We start from the raw sequence: 27,148 nt of genomic DNA, 5'->3' as shown, positions 1-27,148 counted from the left end.
CGAAGAAATACAGCCAGATAAGACTTTGCCCACAATGAAGAACCTTCTAAGCCCTCAGAATCCTCCTGGATGGAGAAAGAAAAATGTTGTGAAGAAAAAACGGAGAGTGGTGGTCATGGGGGATTCCCTGTTGAAAGGAACAGAGGCCGCTGTCTTCCAGAAGCAAAAATTAAAGATGTGTCTGCCAGGATATCAAGACTCTTCAGACCTACAGATCACTACCCATTCCTGCTAATACATGTGGGGACAAATGACACCGCAAGAAAGGACCTGAAAACCATCTGCAGTGACTTTGAAGACTTAGGCAAGCAAGTGAAAGAATTGGGAGCGCAGGTGGTCTTCTCATCCATCCTCCCAGTGGATGGCCATGGAACAATGAGGTGGAATAAGATTCTACAGGTGAACAACTGGCTACGTCGATGGTGCCGTCAACAAGGATTTGGATTTCTGGATCACGGAATGAATTACCTATATGATGGACTACTTGCTAGAGATAGGGTGCACCTTACGAAGACTGGAAAACATGTATTTGGAAGTCGCCTTGCTACACTCATCAGGAGAGCTTCAAACTAGAACAATGTGGGAAGGGAAGCAAAAGGCCAGAAAAAGATATACAGCTGACGAATACTATTGAGATCTCTGCTACTGGAAGTGGAAAGGAAGAACAAAGACAAAACAATTTAAATAATAAAAATATGGGAGGAAGAGAAACCAATCACAAACTAAAATGTTTTTTACACAAATGCACAAAGCATGGGCAACAAACAAGGAGAATTGGAACTACTAACGCAGGAAAAGGAATATGATGTCATTGGAATCACTGAAACTTGGTGGGACGATACACATGATTGGAATACAAGGTTAAAAGGATACAACTTATTTGCAAGAAACAGACTTGATAAACGAGGAGGAGGTGTCGCATTGTATGTTAGAAAATCGTATATCTGCACAGAGATTGAAGCAGGGACTGGGAGTTCTGTGGAAACAGTTTGGGTAAGGCTATGTGCCCACGTTGCATTTATGAAGCAGAAAATTTCTGCTGCATAAATGCAAGTCCTCTCTCGGAAAAACGCATGCGGAATTCCGCACGCGTTTATCGCGCATTTTTCGCGCGTTTTCCACATGCGGAATTGCCTTGCGTTTTTTATGCATTGGACAAAGGCAATTCCGCTTGCGGAAACGCAAAATTAAATGACATGCTGCGGATTTTTGAACGCGGCATAAACGCTGCGGAAAAATCCGCAGCATGTGCATAGAACTTGCGGAATCCCATTGGGGACCATGGGGTGCGGATATACATGCGTTTTTCAACCGTTTACGCTGCGGAAATTCCGCAGCATATACGCTTGAAAAATGCTACGTGGGCACACAGCCTAAGAATACAGGGAGAGAACAATGGAAAGGACACCATTGTAGGCATTTACTACAGGCCACCTGGGCAAGCTGAAGATATGGATGAACTCTTTATGCATCAAATGACCAAGTTCTCCAAAAAATATGACGTAGTGGTCATGGGAGATTTCAACTATCCAGACATTTGTTGGGAATCTCTCTCAAGTAAAACTAACAGGTCAAGCAAATTCTTATCCTCTGTTGCTGACAACTTTATCTTCCAAAAGGTAGGGGAGAAAACAAGGGGATCTGCTACTTTGGATCTAATCCTTATCAACAGGGATGAAATGGTTGAGGAGGTAAAGGTGGCTGGGACCCTAGGAGGCAGCGATCATGCTATTACAGAATTTTGGATAACTATAGGAGGAAGACATGTGAAGACTCAAACTTCAAGGTTAGATTTCAGAAAGGCTGATTTTAAGTGACTCAGAAAGAGAATAGGAGGGATCCAATGGCTGGATGTCCTTAAGGACACAAATGTCCAGGAAGGATGGGAAATTTTTAAAAATAAGATTCTCAAAGCACAATCGTTAACAATCCCAAAAAGTAGGAAGAATGGGAAGCATTTAAGGAAACCAGGATGGATCAACACAGAACTTAAACACATGCTAAAAAGAAAGAAAGAAATGTTTATCAAATGGAAAGAGGGAGGCATATCTAAAGAAGATTATAATGCAGTCTGCAGATCCTGCAGGGCATGTATCAGGTTAGCTAAAGCGGACAATGAATTAAGGCTTGCAAGAGATGTCAAAAGCAATAAAAAAGGATTTTGGGGGTATGTCAAAAGTAAAAGAAAAGTCAAAGATGCTATAGTATTTTTACAGGATGAAAATGGCGAAATGGTAAGAAAGGATGTTGAGAAGGCCGAACTTTTTAATTCCTATTTTGCATCTGTTTTCTCTCAGAAAGAAAATGTAACATCAACTGATTTTCACTGTCCTATTAAAGGAATAGAAGAATCCAAGTTATCTGTAAACAGAGAGATTGTGAGGGAATATTTTGCAAACATAAATGAGTTCAAGTCTCCAGGTCCAGATGAATTACACCCCAAAGTACTGAAGGAGATCGTAGAAGAAATTTTAGAACCACTCTCCATAATCTTTGAAAATTCTTGGAGAACAGGAGAAGTCCCAGAAGACTGGAGAAGAGCAAATGTTGTTCCTATCTTCAAAAAGGGGAAGAAGGTGGACCCAGGGAACTATAGGCCGGTGAGTGACTTCTATACCAGGAAAGATCTTTGAACAAATTATTAAACAACTTGTATGGATAAGAACGAAGTTATTAACCAGAGTCAGCATGGATTTGTAACTAACAAGTCATGTCAGACTAACTTAATTTCCTTCTATGACAGAATCACTGACTGGGTGTATCAGGGAAAGCTGTAGATATAGTATATCTTGACTTCAGCAAAGCATTTGACAAAGTATCTCACACCATCCTTATTGAAAAAATTACCAATTATGGAATGGACAAGGCAACTGTTAGATGGATTCATAAATGTCTTAGTGATCGGACTCAAAGAGTGGTCGTAAATGGCTTCAAATCCAGTTGGATGAATGTCTCAAGTGGGGTACCACAGGGCTCTGTCCTGGGACCTGTATTGTTCAGCATCTTTATCAATGATTTAGATGAAGGAATTGAGGGTAAACTTATGAAATTTGCTGATGACACAAAGCTAGGAGGGATAGCTAACATTAGAGAAGAGAGAGAGAGGATTCAAAAAGACCTAAATAAACTGGAGCAGTGGGCAGTAACTAACAGAATGGTTTTTAACAGGGAAAAATGCAAAGTACTACATCTGGGCAATAAAAATGAAAAAAGCATATACAGAATGGGAGGAATAGAGCTAAGCTACATGTGAAAAAGACTTGGGTATACTAATAACTCATATACTGAACATGAGTCAACAGTGTGATACAGCAGCAAAAAAGGCAAATACAATTCTGGGATGTATTAACAGAAGCATACAGTCTAGATCACGTGAAGTCATTATCGCACTTTACTCCTCTTTGGTCAGACCTCATCTGGAATACTGTATCCAGTTTTGGGCACCACATTTTAAAAAAGACATTGACAAACTGGAGCAAGTTCAGAGAAGAGCGACCAGAATGGTGACCGGTCTGCAAACCATGTCCTATGAGGAACAGTTACAGGATTTGGGAATGTTTAGCTTGCAAAAAAAAAAAGACAGAGGAGACTTAATAGCTGTCTACAAATATGTCAAGGGCTGTCTCATTGAAAAAGGATCATCTTTATTCTCATTTGCACAAGGAAAGACTAGAAGCAATGGGATGAAACTAAATGGGAGGAGACACAGATTAAATATTAGAAAAAACTTTTTGACAGTTAGGGTGATCAATGAGTAGAACAGGCTGCCACGAGAGGTGGTGAGTTCCCCTTCAATGGACGTCTTCAAACAGAGGCTGGACAGACATGGGTCTGAGATGATTTAGTGAATCCTGCTTTGAGCAGGGGGTTGGACCAGATGACCCAGGAGGTCCCCTCCAACTCTACCTTTCTATGATTCTATGATACAGAGATAGCAGTCAGTCACTGATAGCCCCGCCCACTGGAACCAAAATCCCAGAAATGGCTGAGGATTAACATGAAAAACACACAGATTATACTGAATTTTTTCTCCCAAAACTATGTATAAGTACTCAGCGTCTACTACTCTATAACCTGATGCCTGCAGATTGTACTACATTCTCATGGTGACAGGTTTCCTTTAAACTCCATGATCAATATTGACCACAACATTTATGGCTTTGTTCACACGTTGGCTTTTTTGAAGCTTTTTTTTTTATCTTCTGCAGTCAAAACCTGTTCCCTTGGTAGTAAAGATACTGGTTACAAAAAGCATGTTTTGCTCCGTTTTTGCGGTGTGTTTTTTGGTGCAGATTACATGTCATTGTACTGTCGACAATGTTTAATGAATTACTTTTATTCATCAAAAACACAGCAAAAAAGCATGGTTGCGTTTTTTTTAACTCATTGCTTTCTGTGGGTGAAAAAAAACTTTGCAAAAAACACTGTGAATTGATATGTTGCAGATTTAAAAAACGCTGCAGTTTTCCAATTAAGTCAGGATAAAAAAAACACGCATGTGCATGAGATTTCTGAAATTAATAACTTTTGCTGGTACTGTAAAAAACAACTTTTAGTTTACAATAAAAAAGCCGCAAATACAACATGTGAACATAGCCTAAGGTGTTTGGCAGAGAAGGATACTTCTGTCAACTAATGGGTATCCAGTGATGTGCCAATGTGTTACCATAGCAGTTGATTGCCAACAAAGGCCCTCAGGTATAAAATCAGTGTCTGCTTGCTAAGCCAATGAAGGTGGACAAGGCAGCAATCCACATAACACGGGAGGAGAAATCAAACTCTGATATATAGGTTTGACATATCATAAATTGTTTCTTTTGTTCTAAAGTACTAAATCCTAAAAAATATTATATTTGGTAACTCGCTTGTTTACTGCATGATAAAACAGCAATAAGAAAAAAAAATGCTAATAGGCAATGGCTGAACTGTTTGTTTGTTTTTTAAAGAAAGTCAGCAGATCAGAGACAACAGTTTAGTAACAATTTTAGATTTTTTTCCTGCCTTTGTGAATCACATAAAATAAATTTCCAATGTAGTGACGTATGCTGGAGTAACAATCAGTTACCAAGAATGACCAGCATATAAGTGCAAAAATTAATCATTGTACACACAGCACCTGCCCTTGGGTCCAACCAATCTTTTCAACTGTTTCACTCAACATAATATGTCACATCTCATTGCAATCAAAGGTTAAATATTCTATTCTTCTAGTCCAGGACTGTACTACAGGCGATTCCTGTTTACCATGCCTGGCCCAGAAGAGTCCGACATATTGTGGTCACATTTACATAGAAGTAGTAGGCAATACAAAAGGAGAAATTAAGAGAGATTAACAAAATAGAAATAAATGCACAACATAGTGAGGATTAAAAAGTAAGCCAGTCAGAGGTTTCCAGAATTCTCACAGAAAGGGAAGAAGCACCTTCAGCGAAAACATGTCACACGGGATCTCAACCATCAAGACCCCATCAATCTGACACTGAGTGTTGGAGAAAGGACTCATTCACACATCTGGGTTTAAACACGTACGTGAAAAAATGGTACCGGTATCAGTGTATGGTCCATGTTTCCATTATTACCATCAGTGTATTTCTGGGATGGATAAATTACAAAGCTTCTTAGATCCTTTGCAATGTTAAATACAGATAGCACTTGGATGCCACAGACCCATAGTCTTGCTTTGACACGTCTTGATATTTCCGGTACTGGAAAAAAAAAACAAAAAAAAAAAAAACACAGTACCGGAGATATCAGTGTTCGTGTGTACCTGTAAGGCAACCATGTGCCACATCAGAATCACACATACCGGCGCCTGGGAATCAGCAGTACAGTTAGCGCTGTTCCAAAGCGCCGGGTGCTGAAGGAATTCCTCATCATTGTTCCCTGCTTGCGCTGCGATCAGCGCAAGCAAGGGACAATGTTGAGAGAATAATTCTGCCCCCGCTGTCTCCAACAAATGTAAAAATAAGAATAAAATGAAAAACCCATTATACTCCCCTTTACACCTAATTCCCTGAAGCCATAGTCCCCTGTAAAGAAACCAAAAATAAAGAGAATAATATCCCTCACCTGTCCTAAAATGAAATAATCCAGTGTCCCACGCCATAATCCATCTATGCAACATTTCTTCATCAGCATGCGCGGTGGCCTGAGGCGACCGAACACGCTGAGGAGCAGAGGCGATTGACTTAATGCAGCGAGCGCGCCCCTGAAATGTGCTGAGCTCAGTGTTAGCAGTGTCCTGTCACTCAGTGAACTCAGCGCAGGATAGGGGCCCGCCCAATGCAGCGAGTCATCCTCCTCTGCTCCTCAGTGTGTGCGGTTGCAGGAGACAATGGCTTCAGGGAATTAGGTGTAAAAGGTGAGTATAATTGGCTTTGCATTTTATTCTTATTTTTACACTTGTTAGAGACAGCAGGGGCAGAATAATACTCTCAACATTGTCCCTTGCTCGTGCTGATTGCAATGCAAGCAGCAGACAATGATGAGAGATTCCTTCAGCACCCGACGCTTGGGAACAGCACTAACTGTACCTCTGATTCGCCAGTACGTGTGATACTGATGACACACGGATGTCATCCGTGTGTCATTGTGCACGTGTGGGACGTTTTGTGGCTAATGCAAAAAACAAAACATATCAGCGTGTTTTGCCCACGGACACACGGTCCGTGGAAACACACTGACATGTGCGCAGACCCATTTATTTGAATGGGTCTGTGTGTGTGAATGTGTCTCCAGTACGTGTGAAAATTGTCATCACACATACTGGAACCACTGACGTGTGAAAGATGCATTATTCCGTGATGCCAGCAAAAAACAGAAGTCTCAAAGTTTTGCATGGACACACGGTCTGTGAAAATCAGCGACATGTGAACAGCACCAAAGACTAGAATGGATACGTGGTGTATTCGTGAAAAACACAGATGGAACACGTACAGTGAAGGAATTAAGTATTTGATCCCTTGCGGTTTTTGTAAGTTTGCCCACTGACAAAGACATGAACAGGCTATAATTTTAAGGGTAGGTTAATTTTAACATTGAGAGATAGAATATCAAAACAAAAAGAAAAAAAATTTCAAGAAAAGATCCTAGTTACTTACCGGTAACGGGATTTTACAGAGCCCATGACAGCATCACCTGAGAGAGGGTATCCACCCACCAAGGACAGGAACCTACTGAATAAAAAGGCGGTACCTCTCTTCCGCATCAGTTTTTGTTTCAGAGCATGAGAGGGCCTCCGAAAAATAGGTTAGTACATAACTGCCACCTAAACATTTCTTAATAAAACACCCTAAGAAGTGCACACCATAAGTGATAGAGGGGAGGGAATTAGTAGGGTGCTGTCATGGGCTCTGTAAAATCCCGTTACCGGTAAGTAGCTAGGATCTTTTCCCCTTCTCCCATGACAGCACCACCTGAGAGATTTAGAGAGATCAGACACCAGAGGGAGGGAATCACCACTTGCAACACCTTCCTCCCAAAAGACAGATCAGTAGAAGAGGAAAGGTCAAGACGGTAATGCTTGTAAAATGTAGCGGGGGATGACCAAGTTGCCACCTTACATAGGATGTCGATGGGCACATCCGCCTTCTCAGCCCAGGAAGCAGCTACAGCCCTGGTGGAGTGGGCCTTCAGGTTCTCTGGAACTGGCAGATTGCTAAAAAAAGAGTACGCTAAACCAATGGTGTCCCTGACCCACCCAGCTATAGTCCCCCTTGTAACCTTAAGCCCTTTCATAGGCCCCTGAAATTAGATGAATAAGGCATCACTTTTCCTCCAAGCCTTCGTTACCTCCAAATACTGGACTAATACCCTCTTAACATCTAAAATGTGAAGCCTTTGTTCCTCAGAATCTCTAGGGTCAGGGTAGAAGGAAGGGAGAGTAATTACTTGTGTCCTATGGAACTTGGAGGCCACTTTTGAAAGATAGGCCGGGTCTGGTCTTAAGATTACTCTATCCATACACACCTGAGTGAACGGATGGCTCACTGACAGCGCGTGCAGATCACTAACCCTACGAGCTGAAGTTAGAGCTACCAGCATGGCTGTTTTTAAAGGTGAGAATTTTCTCCAAAGCTTCCTCTAAGGGCTCAAAGGGGGACTTGGTTAGTGCTTCCAGAACCAGATTAAGGTCCCAAGGAGGCATCCTTGGAGTAGGAATAGGTCTAGACCTACTGCAAGCTTTAATGAATCTGATGATCCACCTATTCGCTGCTAAGTCATAATTATATAGCGCCCCCAGAGCTGATACTTGTACCTTACGAGTACTGGTGGCTAACCCCATGCTTAAGCCTTTCTGAAGGAATTCCAGGATGGCCCCAATATGAACCCTCCCTTTGGCAGACTGACCCGAGGTAGACAGAAACTTAGCCCAGGTTCTGCCATAGATCCTAGTAGTCACCGGCTTCCTACTCGCCAGTAGAGTAGTAACTAGACCCGGAGAGAACCCCCCCTGCGTTAGTAATGACCTTTCAAAATCCAGGCCGCCAAATGCAGGCCCGATTTTGGGGATGAAGACTGGGCCCTGCCTGAGGAGATCTGGAAGAACCCATGGATAAGCTTGGGACATTCTCTTCATCCAAGTGAACCATGGTCTCTTGGGCCAAAACGGGGCGATCAATATAACCCTCGCCTGTTCTTCTCAGATCTTCCTCAGGATATAAGGGATCAGCATTAGAGGGGTAAAGGCATAGGCCAGGGTAAAGTCCCACGGAATTTGCAGCGCGTCTACCGCAAACAGCATCTCCTTTGGATTCAGAGAGCAAAAGATTTTGGTCTTCCGATTGTGTTTGTTCGCAAACAGATCTATCTAAGGTTGTCCCCATCTGCCGACAATCTGCTAGAACACCGCTGGATTCAATTCCCATTCTCCTCGTTTCAAGATGTGTCGACTTAGAAAATCAGCTTTTACGTTCTCCTCTCCTCTTATATGCAGCACCGAGTGCGTAAATAGATGACTCTCCGCAAAGCGAAGGATCTGGTCCGCAACTAACATCAAAGGGAGGGATCTGGTACCCCACTGACGATTGATGTAGGCGACTGTCGTTCGGTTGTCTGACATTATCTGGATGTGATGACCCTGAAGAAGAGAACTGAACTCTACTAGCGCATTTCTGACTGCCAACAGCTCCCTCATGTTGGAGGAGAGACCTGTCTCGCTGTCCGACCAGAGGCCTTGTAATGAATGATCTCTCAGGTGAGCTCCCCAGCATTCTGCGCTTGCATCTGTCGTAATCGTATCCGACACCTGGAAAGACCAAGGAACCCCCAGAGATAGATTTGCCGGATTCATCCACCACTCCAGCGAGTTGATTACTAAACTTGAAAGGGATATTCTTCCATCCAGGCGACCTCTGAGCCGTCTGTCTGCTGTGAGGATCTCCTTCTGAAGACGTCTGGTATGGAACGGAGCCCACTGAACTGCTGGGATACAAGATGTCATTGTACCCAATAGAGACATTGCATTCCTCAAGGTCATGGATGGATTGCTTATTACGCGTGATATGAGGGAACTGATCTTCAGTTTCTTGTCCCCTGGCAGAAAACAAGTCTGGTTTTCAGAGTCCAAAATGAGACCCAGGAATGACAGAAAAATCAAGACTAGAACCAAAAAAGTTCAAAATTTAACATCCACCCCAGGCCATTTAGACAGGCCAGGACTTCTCCAGAGCCAGTGCGCAGAGCTGTTTTGATCTGCCCACCACTAAAAAATCGTCCAGGTAAAGGATGACTAGGATATCTTTCTCCCTTAGATGCACTGTGACTTCCAGGATAATCTTTGTGAAAACCCTTGGAGCCATGGAGAGGCCAAAGAGAAGAGCTGCAAACTGAAAATGCCTTATGTGCTTGCCGAACCGTACAGCTACCCTCAGAAACTGTAGGTGTGCAGGAAAGATTGGGACGTGGTAGTAGGCGTCCTTCAAATCGAGGACGCACATATAACACTCTGGAAACAACATTTTTATGGCCGATTTTATTGATTCCATTTTGAATGGCCTGTAAATCAAATAGTCGTTCAGCTTCTTCAAGTTGACAATGGTTCTGAAGAAGCCATCCGGTTTCTTTATTAGTTAGAGAGTTGAGTAAAACCCTCTCCCCTGCTCGGGTACAGGCGTTTCTACTAGAACCCCCTTCACAACCAGAGCGAGTACTTCCTGTTGCAGGGCCATCTGCTCCCTTAGGCCTCTGTGGGCTGAAATCCTGACGGTGTTCCAGGGAATGTTTTTGAACTCCAACTTCAGCCCCCTCCTAATTATCCCTAAAATCCAAGCACTGGACAATATTTTTTTCCAGGCGGGAAGGAAGTGGGACAACCTTCCTCCCACCTGGGAAGGTCTGTCACTTAGGAGTTTTCTTACTCTCGGAGGATGGACCCCCGAACATGAAGCTTCTGTTATTCGGCTTCCTGTCTCTCCAACCACTTTGGTCTCTAGGAAACTTGCTCCGATTGTATTTCCTCTTCTGAAAGGAGCTCTTACATCGGGGAACAGACACAGAAGGAAACCCATGTTTCTTGTCCGCTGCCTTATCCAGGATGTCATCTAAGAGCTTCCCGAAAATAAAGTCCCCTTCGCAAGGGATTGAGCAGAGTTTAGATTTTGACTGCACATCCCCTGGCCAGCTCTTGAGCCATAATGCCCTACGGGCTGCATTAGAAAGATTTGCTGACCAGGCAGCCAGTCTAACTGAATCCACCGATGCATCTGCAAGGAATGCAGCCGCCCCCAGCAAAAGAGGCAGACCCGACAGAATTTTCTCTCTAGAGACATTCCCTTTGATCTGGTCCTCTAACTGTTGAAGCCAGATCATCATAGACCTGGCGGTGCAGGTGGCTGTGACTGCCGGTTTCAGAGCCCCTGCTGAGGACTCCCAGGTCTGTTTTAAAAAAGACTCAGCCTTTTTATCAAGCAGATCTTTTAGGGCCCCCAAATCCTCAAAGGGTAGTGTGGATCTTTTTGAGGACTTCGCGATGGCCACATGAATTTTAGGGGTTTTGTCCCATCTAGCCGCATCCTCCTATTCAAAGGGGTATCTCCGCTTAGAAAAAGAAGGAAGCTGGCCTTTCCTCTCTGTTTTTTTCCATTCCCTAGCTATAAGAGTCTTGATCCTCTCGTTAACTGGGAATGTGCGTCTCCTCTTCTGATATAAGCCCCCAAACATGACGTCCTGAACTGTTCTGGTAGTTTTGGCATCGGCAATACCAATAGTCACTCTGATAGCTTTGACCAATTTCTCAGTATTGTCCACCGAAAAACAAGGCCTACCCCCTCCATCATCATCTGAAGATTCTGATGAAGACGATGAAGAGAGGTCAGAGGGGGAAGGATATTCCCTCGTGAAACGGGACTCTACTGATTCCTCTGGGTCCGAGGAAACCAGTTTCTGCTTCTTCCTCTTAAGACAGGTTAAGTTCTTTAAGGAACCCTGACCTCCATCTGGATTAAAGTTTTTAGATCCATAGAAAAACTAGGGGACTCCTTCGCTATAGTTTTCTGTATACAATCAGAGCAAAGGTTCTTTGCGTAGGAGCTGGGAAGGCTATCTTTACATAATGCACACTCCTTATTCTTATTTTTGGAACTATTCTTTTTCGGTTCCTAACAACCAGAAGAAAATGAAAGAAGAGAAAAGAGAAAAAAAACAGAGACTAGCACATTACTAAGGTGAACTTTCACGAAGATCACTCACCACACTGCCGTTCAGACTAGGGTACCGGTTGCGGTGGTTGCCGTTGACATGAACGCTCCCATATGGCGGAGGTGGAAACATGAGATTTCTTCTCACCGGTTCTGCCGGCACTCGTATGACCCCCCACTGCTGTGGCTCTGATGATGGGAAGACTCCCGTTGCTCCGGTTGTCTCACATTTTGCTTGAGCTGTTTACGCTGTTTAGGCGCTTGTGGCTGCTGCTGTTCCTCCTACGGCGGTGACAGCTGCTGCCCAGGTGACTGCGGCTCCTCACTCATGATGACGGGGATGCAGACACCGCCATATTGACAGCTTCCCATTCCTTTAAAGCATAAGGGGCTCCGCCTCCTTTGGGCCCCTCCCCTTCCAGCAGCAGTGTGCTCTCTCTTTTCCATTAATTCTTATTATTATTTTATTTTTATACATTAAAATATATTTTCTTTCTTTCTCTCTCTTTCTTTCTCTTTCTCTTTCTCTTTCTCTTTCTCTTTCTCTTTCTCTTTCTCTTTCTCTTTCTCTCTCTTTCTCTCTCTCTCTTTCTCTCTCTTTCTCTCTCTTTCTCTCTCTCTTTCTTTCTTTCCCGGCTGGCGCGCTATGCCGCAGGATCCCTCCTGCGCGTACACAGCCCAGCGGCTCCCAGCACACTTGCACGGGGATGACCCGGAATTCGTACCCCGCACAGGCACTCGCGCTAGGGTGCGACGCGACCCCACACGTGCGCAGCCCGGAAGGCATGCCTGCCGGCGCGCCCAGCCACAACCATAGTGCGTGCGCAGACCCGGCTGCAGGACTCCGGAAGGCGCCCCCCCGCACGCAGACCCAGGTACAGCAAGATGGGGCTGGGAACAGAGGGCCATCTGCTGTCTCTTCACAGCCTCCAGGCCGCATCGAACCCGGGATCCACTCCACACCCCACGACAGGTAGGCGAGGTCCCACCTAGAGAGGCTCCCATCAAGGACAGGAACCAAAACTGATGCGGAAGAGAGGTACCGCCTTTTTATTCAGTAGGTTCCTGTTCTTGGTGGGCGGATATCCTCTCTCAGGTGGTGCTGTCATGAGAGAAGGGGAAAATCACATTGTATAAATTAGATATTTATTTCTCACTGCAAAAAAAAAATTTGATCCCCTACAAACCATTATGAGTTCTGGCTCCTACAGACCAGCTAGACGCTCCTAATCAACTCGTTACCTGCATTAAAGACAGAGGTCTTACATAGTCTCCTGTATAAAAGACTCCTGTCCACAGATTCAATAAATCAGTCAGACTCTAACCTCTACAACATGGGCAAGACCAAAGAGCTTTCTAAGGATGTCAGTGACAAGATCATAGACCTGCACAAAGCTGGAATGGGCTACAAAACCATAAGTAAGACGCTGGGTGAGAAGGAGACAACTGTTGGTGCAATAGTATGAAAATGGAAGAAATACAAAATGACTGTCAATCGACATCGATGTGGGGCACCATGCAAAATCTCACCTCGTGGGGTATCCTTGATCATGAGGAAGGTGAGAGATCAGCCTAAAACTACACGGGGGGAACTTGTTAATGATCTCAAGGCAGCTGGGTCACAGTCACCAAGGAAACCATTGGTGACACATTACGCATTAAAGGTTTAAAATCCTGCAGTGATCGCAAGGCCCCCCTGCTCAAGAACAGTGTGCAAATTGAAGTGGTTGGAGACTGCAGAGAACTGGATACAATTTCAGCTGCAGGACCTGTAGGACATGCGATGATGTCATCACCCATGTGACCCCACCTGGAATCACATGATTGGAAGCTCTATCTGCTAATCCAGAGGAGACACAGAAGGCATTGTGGCAGCGCTATCAGCGCCAGTAGCTGTTTAACCTGGGTCGTGCGGTCTGCACAACCCACTCAGGTGAGCAGACCACTGTATCTGCAGGTATATTCTACTTCCATACAGCTTCACACAAGCACTGCGCTTTTCCACCCCACCCCCTTTTTTTGTCTTTCCCCTGCTCAAGAAGGCACATGTGCAGGCCCGTCTGAAGTTTGACAATGCACACCTGGATGATTCTGTGAGTTATTGATAAAAGGTACTGTGGTCAGATGAGACAAATTGAGCTTTTTGGCATTAACTCAACTCGCCGTGTTTGGAGGAAGAAGGATGAGTACAACACTAAGAACATCGTCCCAAGCGTGAAGCATGGTGGAGGAAACATTATACTTTGGGGGTGCTTTTCTGCAAAGGGGACATGACGACTGCACCGTACTGAAGGGAAGATGGATGGGGTCATGTATCGCGAGATTGTGGCCAACAACCTCCTTGCCTCAGTAAGAGCATTGAAGATGGGTCGTGGCTGGGTCTTCCAGCAAGACAATGACCCAAAACATACAGCCAAGGCAACAAAGGAGTGGCTCAAAAAGAAGCACAGTAAGGTCATGGAGTGGCCAAGCCAGTCTCCAGACCTTAATCCCATAGAAAACTTATGGAGGGAGTTGAAGCTCCGAGTTGCCAAGCGACAGCCTCAAAATCTGAATGATTTAGAGATGATCCGCAAAGAGGAGTGGACCAAAATTCCTCCAGACATGTGCGCAACCCTCATCATCAACTACAAAAAATGTCTGACTGCTGTGCTTGCCAACAAGGGTTTTGCCACGAAGTATTAAGTGTTGTTTGCCAGAGTGATCAAATACTTATTTCTCACTGCAAAAAAATGTATCTAATTTATACAATGTGATTTTCTTGATTTTTTTTTTTTTTTTTGGATATTCTATCTCTCAATGTTTAAATTAACCTACCCTTAAAATTATAGACTGTTCATGTCTTTGTCAGTGGGCAAACTTACAAAAACAGCAAGGGATCAAACACATTTCATTCACCGTATATGCAACAAGTGACGTCTAAATGAGGACTAAGTCACTTACAAAACATCAGGTGGAAAATGAAGAAATGAGGAGAGTTTTCTGGAGTAACTTCTATCATACTGATGTCTACTGAGACTGCCCTTACTAAAGTCAATCTATTAACAGCTAAATCACTGCTCCCTGCTGTTTCTCCTGGATCTCTCTGCCGCATTTGACACTGTGGATCACCAGCTCCTCCTCACTATGCTCCGCTCTATCGGCCTCAAGGACATGGTTCTATCCTTGTTCTTCTCCCATCTCTCTGACCGCTCCTTCAGGGTATCTTTTGCCATCTCCTTCTCTCCTCGTCCCCTTACCATCGGGGTTCCTCGAGGCTCAGTCATAGGCCTCCTCCTCTTTGTTCTATACACAGCCCCTATTGGGCAAACAAATCAGTCCATTTTGTTTACAGTATAATCTCTATGCTGAAGACATCTAATTATATACCTCGCATCTCCATCTCCAAGACTTCTCATGCTGCGCCAGTTCTCTGGCATGCACTACCCCAGACAACCTGACTGATACCTAGCCCCTACATCTTCAAGCACGCTTTAAAAACTCATCTCTTTAAACAAGGCTACCACTTCTACTCAGTAACCTGACTTTCCCCTTTTCTCTCCTTCTAAATATTATTCAGAATCTGCTCCCTCCTATTCATCTTTCCACACCCTCCATGCACACGATAACTGCACTTGATATTTGATTATTGCACTTAAACATACTGGCTGATGACAGGATTATTATTATTATTAATTTATATTGCGTCATTGATTCCATAGTGCTGTACATAAGGAGGAGTTACATACCAAATACAGATAACACTTACAGTAAACTAACAATGATAGAATGGTACGGAGGGAAGAGGACCCTGCCCTTGTGAGCTTACATTCTACAGGAATGGGGCGGAGACAGTAGGTTGAGGGGTTGCAGTAGCTCCGGTGTTGTTGGTTGAGGTGGCAGCAAGCAAGGCCATGGCAGGCTGTAAGCTTGTTTGAAGAGATGGGTTTTCAGGTTCCGTCTGAAGGATCCAGATGTGGTGGATAATCGGACGTGTTGAGGCACAGAGTTCCATAGGATGGGGGATATTTGGGAGAAATCTTGGAGGCAAATTGCTTGAGGAACGAATAAGTGTGGAGAAGAGAAGGAGGTCTTGGGAGGACCGGAGGTTACGTGAGGGAATATATCGGGAGATTAGTTCAGAGATGTACGGAGGAGAGGGGTTATGGATGGCTTTGTAGGTCAGTGTTAGTAGTTTGAACTGGATACGCTGGGGGAATGGGAGCCAATGAAGGGATTTGCAAAGGGGGGTAGCAGAGGAGTAGCGAGGCGAGAGATGAACAAGTCGTGCAGCAGAGTTGAGGATGGACTGGAGGGGTGCGAGAGTGTTAGCAGGTAGGCCACAGAGGAGGATGTTGCAAGAGTCGAGGCGGGAGATGATGAGAGCATGCACAAGCAGTTTAGTAGATTGAGGGTTGAGGAAAGGACAGATTCTGGAAATATTTTTGAGCTGGAGGTGACAGGAGGTGGTGAGAGCTTGGATGTGGGGTTTGAAGGACAGGGCAGAGTCAAGGGTTACTCCGAGGCAGCGGATTGTCGGTACAGGGGAAAGAGGAATGTCATTTATTGTGATAGAAAGATCAGGTGGGAAAGATATGCGAGATGGGGGAAAGATAATGAGTTTAGTTTTGTCCACATTGAGCTTGTGGTAGCGGGAGGAGAAGGAGGATACGGCTGCTAGACGTGCTGGGATTCTGCTGGATCATGCAGCTTTATATAAAAATCCCTATTTATTATAATTGCTAGACCTGAAATAACAAGCACTTTTCACCTATTGTGTCCCCCTATTTCCTTGTAGATTGTAAGCTTGCGAGCAGGGACCTCACTCCTAATGTAATTGTTTAAACTGTCTTACCATGTATTGAATTTATTGTCTGTATAGGTCACCGCTTAATTGTAAAGTGCTGCGGAATATGTTGATGCTATATAAATAAAAATCATCATCATTTCCAAAACATACTGTGCCCTGTAGAATATATTTCTGTAATATTTCATTAATGATTAAAGCATTAATAAGCTTTATCATGAGTTTTTTTTATTATATACAAAAAAAGCAGAATTAAACAGAGCTTACAACACATACCAATACAAATAAAAGCGACATAGTTTACAAGCTCATATTTTCTAGGACTGCTAGTTGAAGTAACCTTTAGCGGTAGAAACAAGTACGCTCTAAGGGAGCAATAACAATTCTATTTCTGTAGGTCAAATATCAAACTACAATAGTAAATTTCTTTATATGCAAGACGTCAGATCAGCACAGAATTCCCTGGAGTATTGCAAGACAACAAGCAGAAGTAGTTACAAGCAATTGAGAGATAGATAGATGCATTGACCCAGTCATTTAGCTATCAAAATCTGGCCTTGTCCTTACATATTTTTGCCTCTTCCAACAAGGAATCTTCAAGAACTGACTGTTCCCCAATAATCCCCTGACCATTATTGTTAGGAAAGGTGAACACAATTATTTGGTCTGAATTTTATGGTTAATTAGTATACATAATTTTTCGTACAGTTGTGATGCTAGTGGACAACATGGCCTTAGTAAGAAGGTCTCCTGATGGTAAACTTATTTTCAGGAGGATTCTTTTCACCAGTTATTGGAAGATTACTCATTTTCATTGTGTGAAATATATATGAGTAGTATTCCCATTAATACACTATTCTTCAAGAATAGCTGATCGTACAAAAAATACAAACACGACAACCCCTTTCTGTAAATTTTCTATCAGTGCTGTATATAGTACTAGCCTAGACTTATGACTAATATTCTATAAAGTAAGGAAACCATCAAGTCAGTATTTTCCTCTTAATAGGCCCTGATTAAGACATGTAGTAAAAACTTACTAATTAGGAATGCTATGACCTAAGTTTTCCAACAACTGAGCATTTAATAAAAAATAGTCCAAGTAGAAAATGGTGGAAAATCATTGAAAGCGCTGCAGAATATGTTAGCGCTATATAAAAATAAAGATTATTTGATGGTCTTGTCATTTCAGTATAAGCAAAGCAAAACTAAAAGAAGCATGGGAGCGTGCCATGCCCTGTTGAAATAGTGTCTGCAGGGACTGAAGAGGCTGAAGGAACCTGGGTAAATATCATTCACAATACCCAATTGTCTGGAAAATCAAATATTCCAGATGCTCCTAATCCCAAACGTGCGAGATCTTCACTTTGCTCCTAATTTCATGTAAGTAACCCTCAGACCACCATATGAACCAGCTCAGACCTACATAACTGATGTAAAAAAAAATAAAAAAATCAAGCAATTAAGACATTTTATGTATTAGCTCCCATAATAAAAGCCCATCCATTGAGTTGTCACAGCAAACAATAGAACATAAAAAAGCTTTTGTTCTGTACACGAAACTCCCCTCTATAACCTGAATACCTGCACACCAGCCTGACTATTTAATTGTAAATTGATTTTCCCGTTTCGCCCCATCCCACATTTCATTGTCTATACATTCTTCAGTAGCTGAGTAAACCCGCCAGACATATAAACTTTACAGCTCTCTCTCCTTATTCAGTATAGGATCCAGCAGATTGTTTGCATTTCATGGCTGAGCCTTCATTCCTGCACTAGGAAATATGTACAAGTTTCACCATTTATCATACAAGTGTGGTGCATGCCTCATTCCCTGACACAAAGCAGAGGACAACATGCACGCAATGTCCCTGGAAGCAATTCTCACAGCATATAGCTTCTTACCTCAATCCATCTTTGTGCTTCAGAAAATGCTAAATCGCAGGTCATTTCTGAATGCTCATTCCACTCCATGACAATCTAAGAAAGAGAAATAAATAGCTTAGAAAAGGAGCAGATTATTGAGTGTTTGTTATAATGATCATGTAACAATCTGCAAATTTCTTACATACTTTTGGGTTGCAATCCCCACCATTATTCAATCTCTGCTTACTGCCAGTCAGTGGAAACATTCTTATTTTTCGATGCAGACCTATGCAACTATCACTTCTGACAGAAGTAGATTTGCTTAAACTGTATGTGTCCGACTCCTAAGCAATCCTCAGAAATAAGCTTAAGTCCACATGACGCCTGTTTCATCAAGGTGTTTTTTTTTCCAGTTTTCTAGAATGAAATGTTGCAAAATTTTTGCACAACTTAACATTACACGAAAAAGTGTGCAACTTTGCATTTTTTATGACAATACCTGCCTACTCCATCAATATGGACAGAACTTGGGCAGGATAGGGTGCTGGGAAGCCCGAGCTGCAAATTAATCCACTAAAATGGTGTAAATTTTGGCTAAATCACACCGGAAATGTACTCCAATTTCTGCACGGAAATAGCATTTTTGGAAGAGGCACATTGTATTTATAAGATGTGACTAATTCATTAACAAGGGTACACCTATTAATGAATTGGTTGCATCTTACGCTAGCGGTGCCCAATGCCAGTTCTAATGAATCGGATTCATTGTGTTTTTAACCTTCAGGGAAGTTGGCATTGACTTTACATCCCCAACAGTACACATGGCTTTATAGTAGAGTTGGGCAAAAAGATTTTCAGAACACCAGTAGTCTAACTGGTGGACTAGAGCCAGGTCTTCTATTACCACCTGCCATCCCTAGCACGATTTCTCAGCACTGGAGCATCGCTTTGGGGCCATAGAGGTATACATTCCCTTCTATCTTCAAGACCTACATTGCCAGTATGCATTTTAGGGAACCTGTCCTCCGATTCATGCTACCTGAACCACGGGCAGCATAGATCGGGCTGTATTATTTTAGTCGTTTATGTTTTACCCTGAAATGCTACAAAGTTTATATACTTTGAAAAGCCGGCTGGGAACAGGGTGTATCAGCTGACTAGTCCGAAGCAGGCACTGACAGCTTCTACCTGACCCACTCCTCTAGAATAACAGGTCTACTCCCTATACGAGTAAACAGGGAGAGATCCGTCAGTCTATGGAAGCGGAGCTGGGTGAATTTTCTGTGGACCTTCCTTAGCTGGCTTCTCCAAGTATGTACTGTATAATCTCAAACACCACTACATTTCACAGTAAAACATACACGACTGCAATAAAGCAGCCAGTAAGTGATATGTGCGGTCTGTAGATCTAACAGTATGAATCTACTGTCAGGTTCCATTTAAAGAGATTTGACATCACATTACCAGCTATGGCAAAAATATAGTTCATGAAAGGAGCAGACAAACTCATACAAATCACTTTACTTACAATGTTACTACACTAATTACTAAGTGATTACACAAACAATGCTCAGGACCCTATCTGGAGCTGAACACTGTAGCCACAATTAACAAGGGGATAGCAATCAGATAAGTGACTGTGCCGTTATCACCCAATCAACATGCATGTCATTTCTATGGAGGGAGGAGGGGCGAGAAACTGCAGTGCACCTGCATACATTTTAGAAGGTTTGCCTAATGTAACAGCAAACATGACAAAAAAAATGAATATTGCTGTGAATGTTTTGCTCACAGAATAAAAAGTTATTTTGAACTTAGTCATATGTATATTAACTGTATTTTTTTTCCACTATTGTACTTCATAATTCAATAACTGTTCTCGTAGATCACTCTAATGTTGGGGTTGCATGGTAAAATGTATCAAAGTGCCATGCATCCTTAGTTACCAAGCTACATTTTCTAAATCTGTGCCCCTTTATGATTCACTCTGTCACTTACCCCACGTAGGCCATTGCAGTACCTTAGGTATCCATGGTTAAAACCACTCATATAGTGACAGTTAGCTCTCAGTGGTCGTAACCATGAATACCTAAGCTACTGCAATGGCCTACGTGGGGTAAGTGAGTAGCTAATCAGAAGAACTATATTAAATTTCTAATTGGGAGGTATTTGCTAATATTATTACACCTACTACATACTGGGATAGGACCTTGGAGATGGGAATACCCCTTTAAGTCGTTATGTCTGAACAGCACTGAATCCTGAAGAAGGTGGCAGTAGGCAAGTATATTACAACACACACTACACTACATGCAAATTAAACACAGATTTAGTTAAAACAAATTACCAAATGACAACATAATTTTTCAAAGGTGCTTTTGTTTTGTCATGAAGTTGGGTCCAAATGTTTACCAGCAACTTTTCATTTTTTATTTACATTTTTTTTTAGAAACGTATTCAGTTTTGAAGTAACTGAGGCACTCACATATGGGACAACCAACAAAATGTATACCACTTTAAAAACAGCACCCCTCAAATTATTCAAAACTGATGTCAGCTAGTTTGTTAACCCTTCAGGTGTTTCACAGAAATTAATGCAAAATAGAATGCATGTAATAAAAATTATATTTTTTCCACTAAAATGTTGCTAATATTTTAACAGGCCACAATAGCTGGCAGAACCTGGGGACACTACTTGGCCTCAAATTGCCACTAAAGGGGTTTTCCAGTACTTTTATTTTGATGGCCCTTCCTAAGAATTGGTCATTAATGTCAGATCAGTGAGGATGTGACACCTGTCACCTCTGCCGATCAGCTGTTCTTGGTGTCTGGAGTTAGCGGATGCCCAGTTAATTGTCAAGTGCTGCGGAATATGTTGGTGCCAAATAAATAAAAAAATATTATGTTAGCAGTTGCAGAGTGGAACAGCACAGCTCAGTGAATTGTATAGCGGCAGCGACTGGGTAGTGTAGATCCAAATCTGATGTTGCAGCCCATTCAGTTGACAGTGCTGTGCCATTCTTCGCCGCAACTAATTAAATCTAGCTGCTGCTGGCATCGGGAACAGTTGATCTTGGTGTGGGCGCCAGGTGTCGCAACCCCACCAATATGGTTTTCATGACCAATTATAAGGATAGGCCATCAATGTAAAGGTTTATCACATACATGTCAAACTCCGGCCTGTGGGCCAAATCTGGCTTGCAAGGTTGTTATATTTGGCCCGCAACACCAGAACCACCATCCCTGTGTGGGGCCCATTATCCTGTGTGGAGGACTGTGTGGGGCCCATTATCCTGTGTGGAGGACTGTGTGGGGCCCATTATCCTGTGTGGAGGACTGTGTGGGGCCCATTATCCTGTATACTGGTTGGCCTGCAACTTTGTCCATGTTTTTCATTTTGGCCCTCTGTGTGTTTGAATTTGAATTACCTGTCAATCACAAAACCAGGATGGCTTAACTACCCAGTAACCAGAAGTGAGATAGTATTAAAAATATAATTTTTATAGAAACAAAATTTCATCAAATAATTAAAAACAGAAAAGGTGCTAGTTAATGAGGGACACAAATTCTGAACAAGTATAAACATAGAAATCTATGTAATTTGTGGATACAAGTCTGAAACAGGCAGTTTTTTTTAAGTACTTTCAACCTTAGCCCAGAATTAATCACAATCACTTAATAAATATATCACATTTCATTATTCATTTTACCATTTGGAAAAATTCCACGACACCAGGATTGGACAATATTATAATATTTACAAAAATGGTGGCATACAGTTCATGGTTTCACGCAATGCAGAGTGTACAACGCTACTTATATGAAAAGAGAAACTATTATGAACTTTATATAGGGGCCGTCTTAAATACATTTTACACTTATGCTCAATTACAATTTAATGGGAGGTTGTAAAGGAAGACCAGTACTCAAAGTGAGTATAATAGCACTGAACCATCCACTCATTGCCTGTGTTCATGAATGCACAACAAAGTGCTTTTAGTGCCTGAGCAAACAGGTATCAGTTAAAGTGCTAATAGTGTTCAAAGTGCATTGATGGAAGAAATGAAAATGGTCATAAAACCTAGATTACCTGTAAAAGATAGCCACAGGGAAATGTAGAGTCAGAGCAGCTTCCCTCTGCCCTAGGCATGGAAATCAGACTGCACTGGGATGATTTCAGCGGACTCCCAAATGGAGATGATAGAAGATGGAGAACAAAATTTCTCCAACATCTGAGAGAATCGGATCATACTCTAGTCATAGTGTCATTAGCATACACGGCTTGATTCAAGAATCTACAGTCGTGTGACCCTAGTTTTAAAGAGATTTTAATCAATAGATCTTGGAATAATAACTTCTGCAATTGGATATGATTAAATAAAATGTTCCTGTGCTGAGATAATCTTATAACATGGTCTGATCATACCACAGCTCCTGGGCAGGGGAGGAAGCAAACGAGTATACAGACATTACAGCGTGGGATTACAGCTCATTCTTTTTGTGAAATAAAACATTTTTTAAAAGCAGGCAAGAAAATGCTTTAAGTCACAGAAAGAATCAGCTGTGACACCCTGCTGTCCTGTCTGTATACTCTTGCTTCCTCCCCTGCCCAGGGGATGTGGTATAATCAGACCATGTTCCTGTATGGTCAGACACAGCCATTACACAGTACACAGCAGGGGCACATTTATACAATTATCTCCGCACAGGAACATTTTATTTAAACACATCCAATTGTGAAAATTATAATGATTATTCCAAGATCTATTGATTAAAATCAACTTTTGTTCGTGGGAAAACCCCTTTAAAGACAAGCACGCAGGAAGGAAAAGTGTAAGACATTATGCACGCTGTGTCTATGAACTTAGCCTAAAGTATACAATGGGAGCTTCTCATGACATTAACATTCCCATAGGCCCTTGTTCACCAGAAGGAACCCAAAAGTATGTTTTATTGCCTCCATCTGGCCACCATGCATCTGCATATGGTTTAACTATATAGGAAAGACAGAGTGTTTTTGCTTTCTTTTTTATAATGGGACTCATGGAGTAAAGATGCATGGAGAGATCCATCCAGCCTGGTCACTGTCGGGCGCATTCCTCCTGCACATCTGCAGCGGGTTCCCAGCCCTACAACTTTTTGGATCTACTCGTTTGGCTCTTGAGATTCCAGCTAATCCGACATCATGGCAGATTATCAGACATAATGATACAAACCCATCACACTGAAAGTAACATACTCTTTAAAATGCTGGGAGTACTGAGGAGCTCTCCCCTAGGAGCACTGAGCCAGTATGGCAGCACATGAAGGGCGTTCACTTTGTACTGCGCCTCCCCACTCCGCATGTATGAGAACTACCAGTTTTTAGAGGAATTTACTCATTTGTTCTCTGTTCAGTCTTGTGAAATTCCACATTATATTGCAGCTCTGTGCTGAAATCACGTCCACGGGTTGCACTTGTCTCACGTTATGCGTCTCATTTACACCTGTGTCTGGTTCATTATGGGCACAATTAGCTTTTACCACCTGCACCTAAATATCCACACTGCAGAAATACCATTGATGGCCTCTCGGACCCCACAGTAATCCAGTATGGGAGGTACAGACATATATGACTGCAGACAGGAGGCAGAAACACATATTTCGGATAATCTACATTACACCAATGTTCTCATCACCAGCGCCAACATTTTATAGAGACCACAAAGTAAACTCCCATCTGGCAGAAGACAGGAGCGCAAACAAAGCTCCTCCATAAAATAAATATGACCGGCAGCAATGTATGGAAACCATCAGCCAAAGCCCAGGGAGAACTGGAAGTGCCAGCCAGCGGAAGACCTCTGCACTGCTGCCATGCATGTAGCTGAGCTCAGCCGGTTATGGGGCTGTCATTAGCATCAATATCGCCTTCAGTGTAGACAGGGACTATGGGGGAAAGGACCTGGTGGTGAGGGTTCAGGCAATTACTTATACTATTATTTATATAGAGGGGAAACAAGCAGAAGCTGAAGCCCTCATATTGGAGGGGGAGGGGAGAAATCTCACAAGACCCCCAAAGTGACCAGCCAACATTATCAAAACTAACAGACAGCTGAAGGAACTGGCGACTATAGGCAGGTGATATGTGCAGTCCTAGGTAAATACTGCAGTCCTATGTAAGTACTGTAGTTATATAATGCCTTGTACACCAGAAACTCCGCTCTGCACCTCTGACAAACTTCTGTCAGCTGCAGACACCATAGAAGCTCAGCTGCACGATACTGGGGCAGAGATGTAACCCCCCCAGACTCAGCGCCCGGGACTCTCCGTGCAGGACAGGAGCGCAGCTCTATAATCCCGTTACACCCGGTGCAGGGCGCATTCCCGGCCCGCAGACCTGCCGCCACGTCCCCCCGCTGCTCACCTGTGTATGGCCGTCACACGGCGCAGTCCAGTCCTGCACAAGTAGCTCGTTGTCTCCTCACACACGGCTCCTCTGTGTCCCGGCTGCAGGTGAGCGCTCCCTCCCCCACAACTTCTCCCACCGGGCTTCAGCCACGCCCCCGTCCCGGCCGGCTCTGCCCCGCCCACTAGCGGGTGTCCTGCCTGTGGAGCAGTGCTGCTGTCACTTCTGCAGAGCGGAGTTTGCCATTGGGCTCCCGGCTGCTGAAGTGTGAGGAGTGTGGTCAGCCATGCCCTGGTCACAGCAGCTGACATCCCCACATGCACATTGGAAAACTATAATAATCTCTAGCAGCTCCTCCGGCTGCATGAGACGGGTACGACCTAATGAGAGCGGCCCTGGTTGTAGGGACTGTCCAGGAATTTGGGGACCATTGTCCCCCCTGACCCCTCTGCAGCCCTGTACATGGCCACTTTACTGTCCATTGTCGGGGACGTACATGAGACCCCAGAGCTGTCTGTGCTGTCCCCCAGGGACTGGCACATAATAAACCACTCAGCTCCCAGGACCGGCTCCAGGACTCTGGGGTCCCTGGGCGACAGAGACCCAGTGGGTGACTCTTTGCTTTCCTTTTTTCATTCCAAGAGCTATAACTTTTTTTTCGCTTTTTAGTTGATACGAGTTGTCGTTTTTATTGGTACCATTTTGGGGTCTGTATGACTTCATTTAATTTTTTTGGGAGGTGAAGTGACCCAAAAAGGAAGAATTCTGCCGTTTTGATCTATTTTTAATTTTGGCGTACGCCATGTGAGATAAATATGGACGGATGTACAAAATATGTAAATTATTTAGATTTTATTCCTAATTCCATGAAAAGGGGTGATGTGTACATTTTGTTTTTTTATATTTTACTTTTTTTTACTTTTTATTAGACCCCTAGGGTACTTGAACGTGCAATCGCTCATAAATCACACTGAAATTCTGTAATATTTAGTGAACTGTAAAACCACTGGGGTTAAGCAAAATGAGTTTTGGGATCCTGGCCCAGCGGTCACATCAGTAACCCATAGATGCTGGACCAGAGTCCTGCAGACTGCCCCCTACCTGCAGGTATCCCCGGTATCATCACGTTATGCTAGCTTCATGCTTCAATGAGGATATTACACCAAACCTACAAATCAGACGTGCCCCTGCGCTGTATGGGGAGGTGTTCGCTATGGCATAGGCTTTTATACATCAGTTATTCAAAGTCACACGACCAAATACAGTTTCCTATGTAAAAGAATTGCCAAAAAAATCGAACTCTATACAGTTGGTCCGTATTGTATCCAATTTTCTTTGCATACCCATAGACTTGAATGGGTGACATGTAATAAACTAGTGCATTCTGCTGTTCTTTCGCATACAGATTCAATCTGTGAAAAAAACACTAAGGACTTTTAATATTTTTGAGTATGGGACTAAGAATTAACAGGCAAATAGTTGGTAACTACCTGCATGTTCTGCATGGGCATGATCTCTGCGGCTCAGACATCAATTCCCCTGCATCCTTTCAACCCTTGTCAACAAAGAAGCTCATCCTCTTCCTGGCTGTTCTGTCAATGGGACATCACTGCAGATTGATAGCTGGCTCGCTGGAGCTAAGCAGCTGGGAGCCAGCTGTCAATCAGCATGACATTGGCAGAGATGCACAGTCAACAGAGCAGAGCGAAAGAGAAGACGCTGCTCTGTCACCGTGAGGTCAACGGAAGTCACAGAACCATGGCTCTGAGCCGGCAGAGATCAGCGCCAGGCAGAACAGGCAGGTAGTTAGCAACTACCTGCTATTTAGTTCTTAGCCTCATACACAAAAATATTAAGGGTCCTGCATAACCCATTTAAATACGGTCATATGAACGTACCCATAAAGTGGAGTAGCAACTGTAAAATACAAGTGACTCGCACAGCTACTGTATCTAAACCATAACCGTGATATACAATTATAGTGTTTTGTATGAAAGGGGTTCTTCGGTGAAAACAAGTCAGCACCTTTTCAAACAATAGGTGATAACTTATAGATCTGTGGGGTCTGACTGCTGGGACTCACATTGGTCAAAATAATGAGGAACTTTACTCCCAATGGGACACTTTTATCCCTGTTTCAAAATGGAATGGCAGGTCGAATCTCTGACAGCTGCTCCATTTATCCTCTATGGGGCTGCCAGAAACAGCCGATTGCAGAACTCAGCAGCCACATAGGCAATGAATGAAACAGTGGTCAAATATGTCGTTCCATTCTAGCGGGGATAAAAGTGATCAATAAGGATAGGATAGGTGATAACTTCTCATCAAAGAACCCCTTTAAGTGCATTTCTGCTACTGCTTAATAGTATGTCACAGTACAGGCATGGGTTAAACGTTCAAGTATTTTATTTTTAATGAAAATATTCTTCTTGTTATTGATAGCACAGAGAAGAAGTGATCTCTGTACACATTACA

General features: G+C 43.2%; 1 protein-coding gene across 9 annotated transcripts in view; it reads right to left on the bottom strand.

The window, feature by feature from the left end:
* Positions 1-24,843, bottom strand: part of LMO7 (LIM domain 7) — a 198,168-nt gene extending 173,325 nt beyond the window's left edge. For 4 of the 9 annotated variants that reach the window (XM_073663991.1, XM_073664004.1, XM_073664012.1 and 1 more), the window contains exons 1-2: positions 24,692-24,843; positions 18,328-18,402 (exon numbers count right to left, since the gene is read on the bottom strand). In XM_073663991.1, the coding sequence (XP_073520092.1) occupies positions 18,328-18,396 (69 nt within the window). In that variant the 5' untranslated portion in view covers positions 18,397-18,402; positions 24,692-24,843. The remainder of the gene's footprint in view (positions 1-18,327; positions 18,403-24,691) is intronic. The other 5 variants (XM_073664044.1, XM_073664052.1, XM_073664059.1 and 2 more) reach the window with 2 other exon arrangements.
* Positions 24,844-27,148: the final 2,305 nt, after the last annotated feature.

This window comes from Phyllobates terribilis, unplaced genomic scaffold (assembly GCF_046119375.1).
Source record: "Phyllobates terribilis strain yellow unplaced genomic scaffold, ASM4611937v1 Scaffold_2__4_contigs__length_985480577, whole genome shotgun sequence".
Classification (NCBI taxonomy): domain Eukaryota; kingdom Metazoa; phylum Chordata; class Amphibia; order Anura; family Dendrobatidae; genus Phyllobates; species Phyllobates terribilis.
Note: the sequence above shows the minus strand (reverse complement) of the source record. Positions and strands in the feature narration are given on the sequence as shown.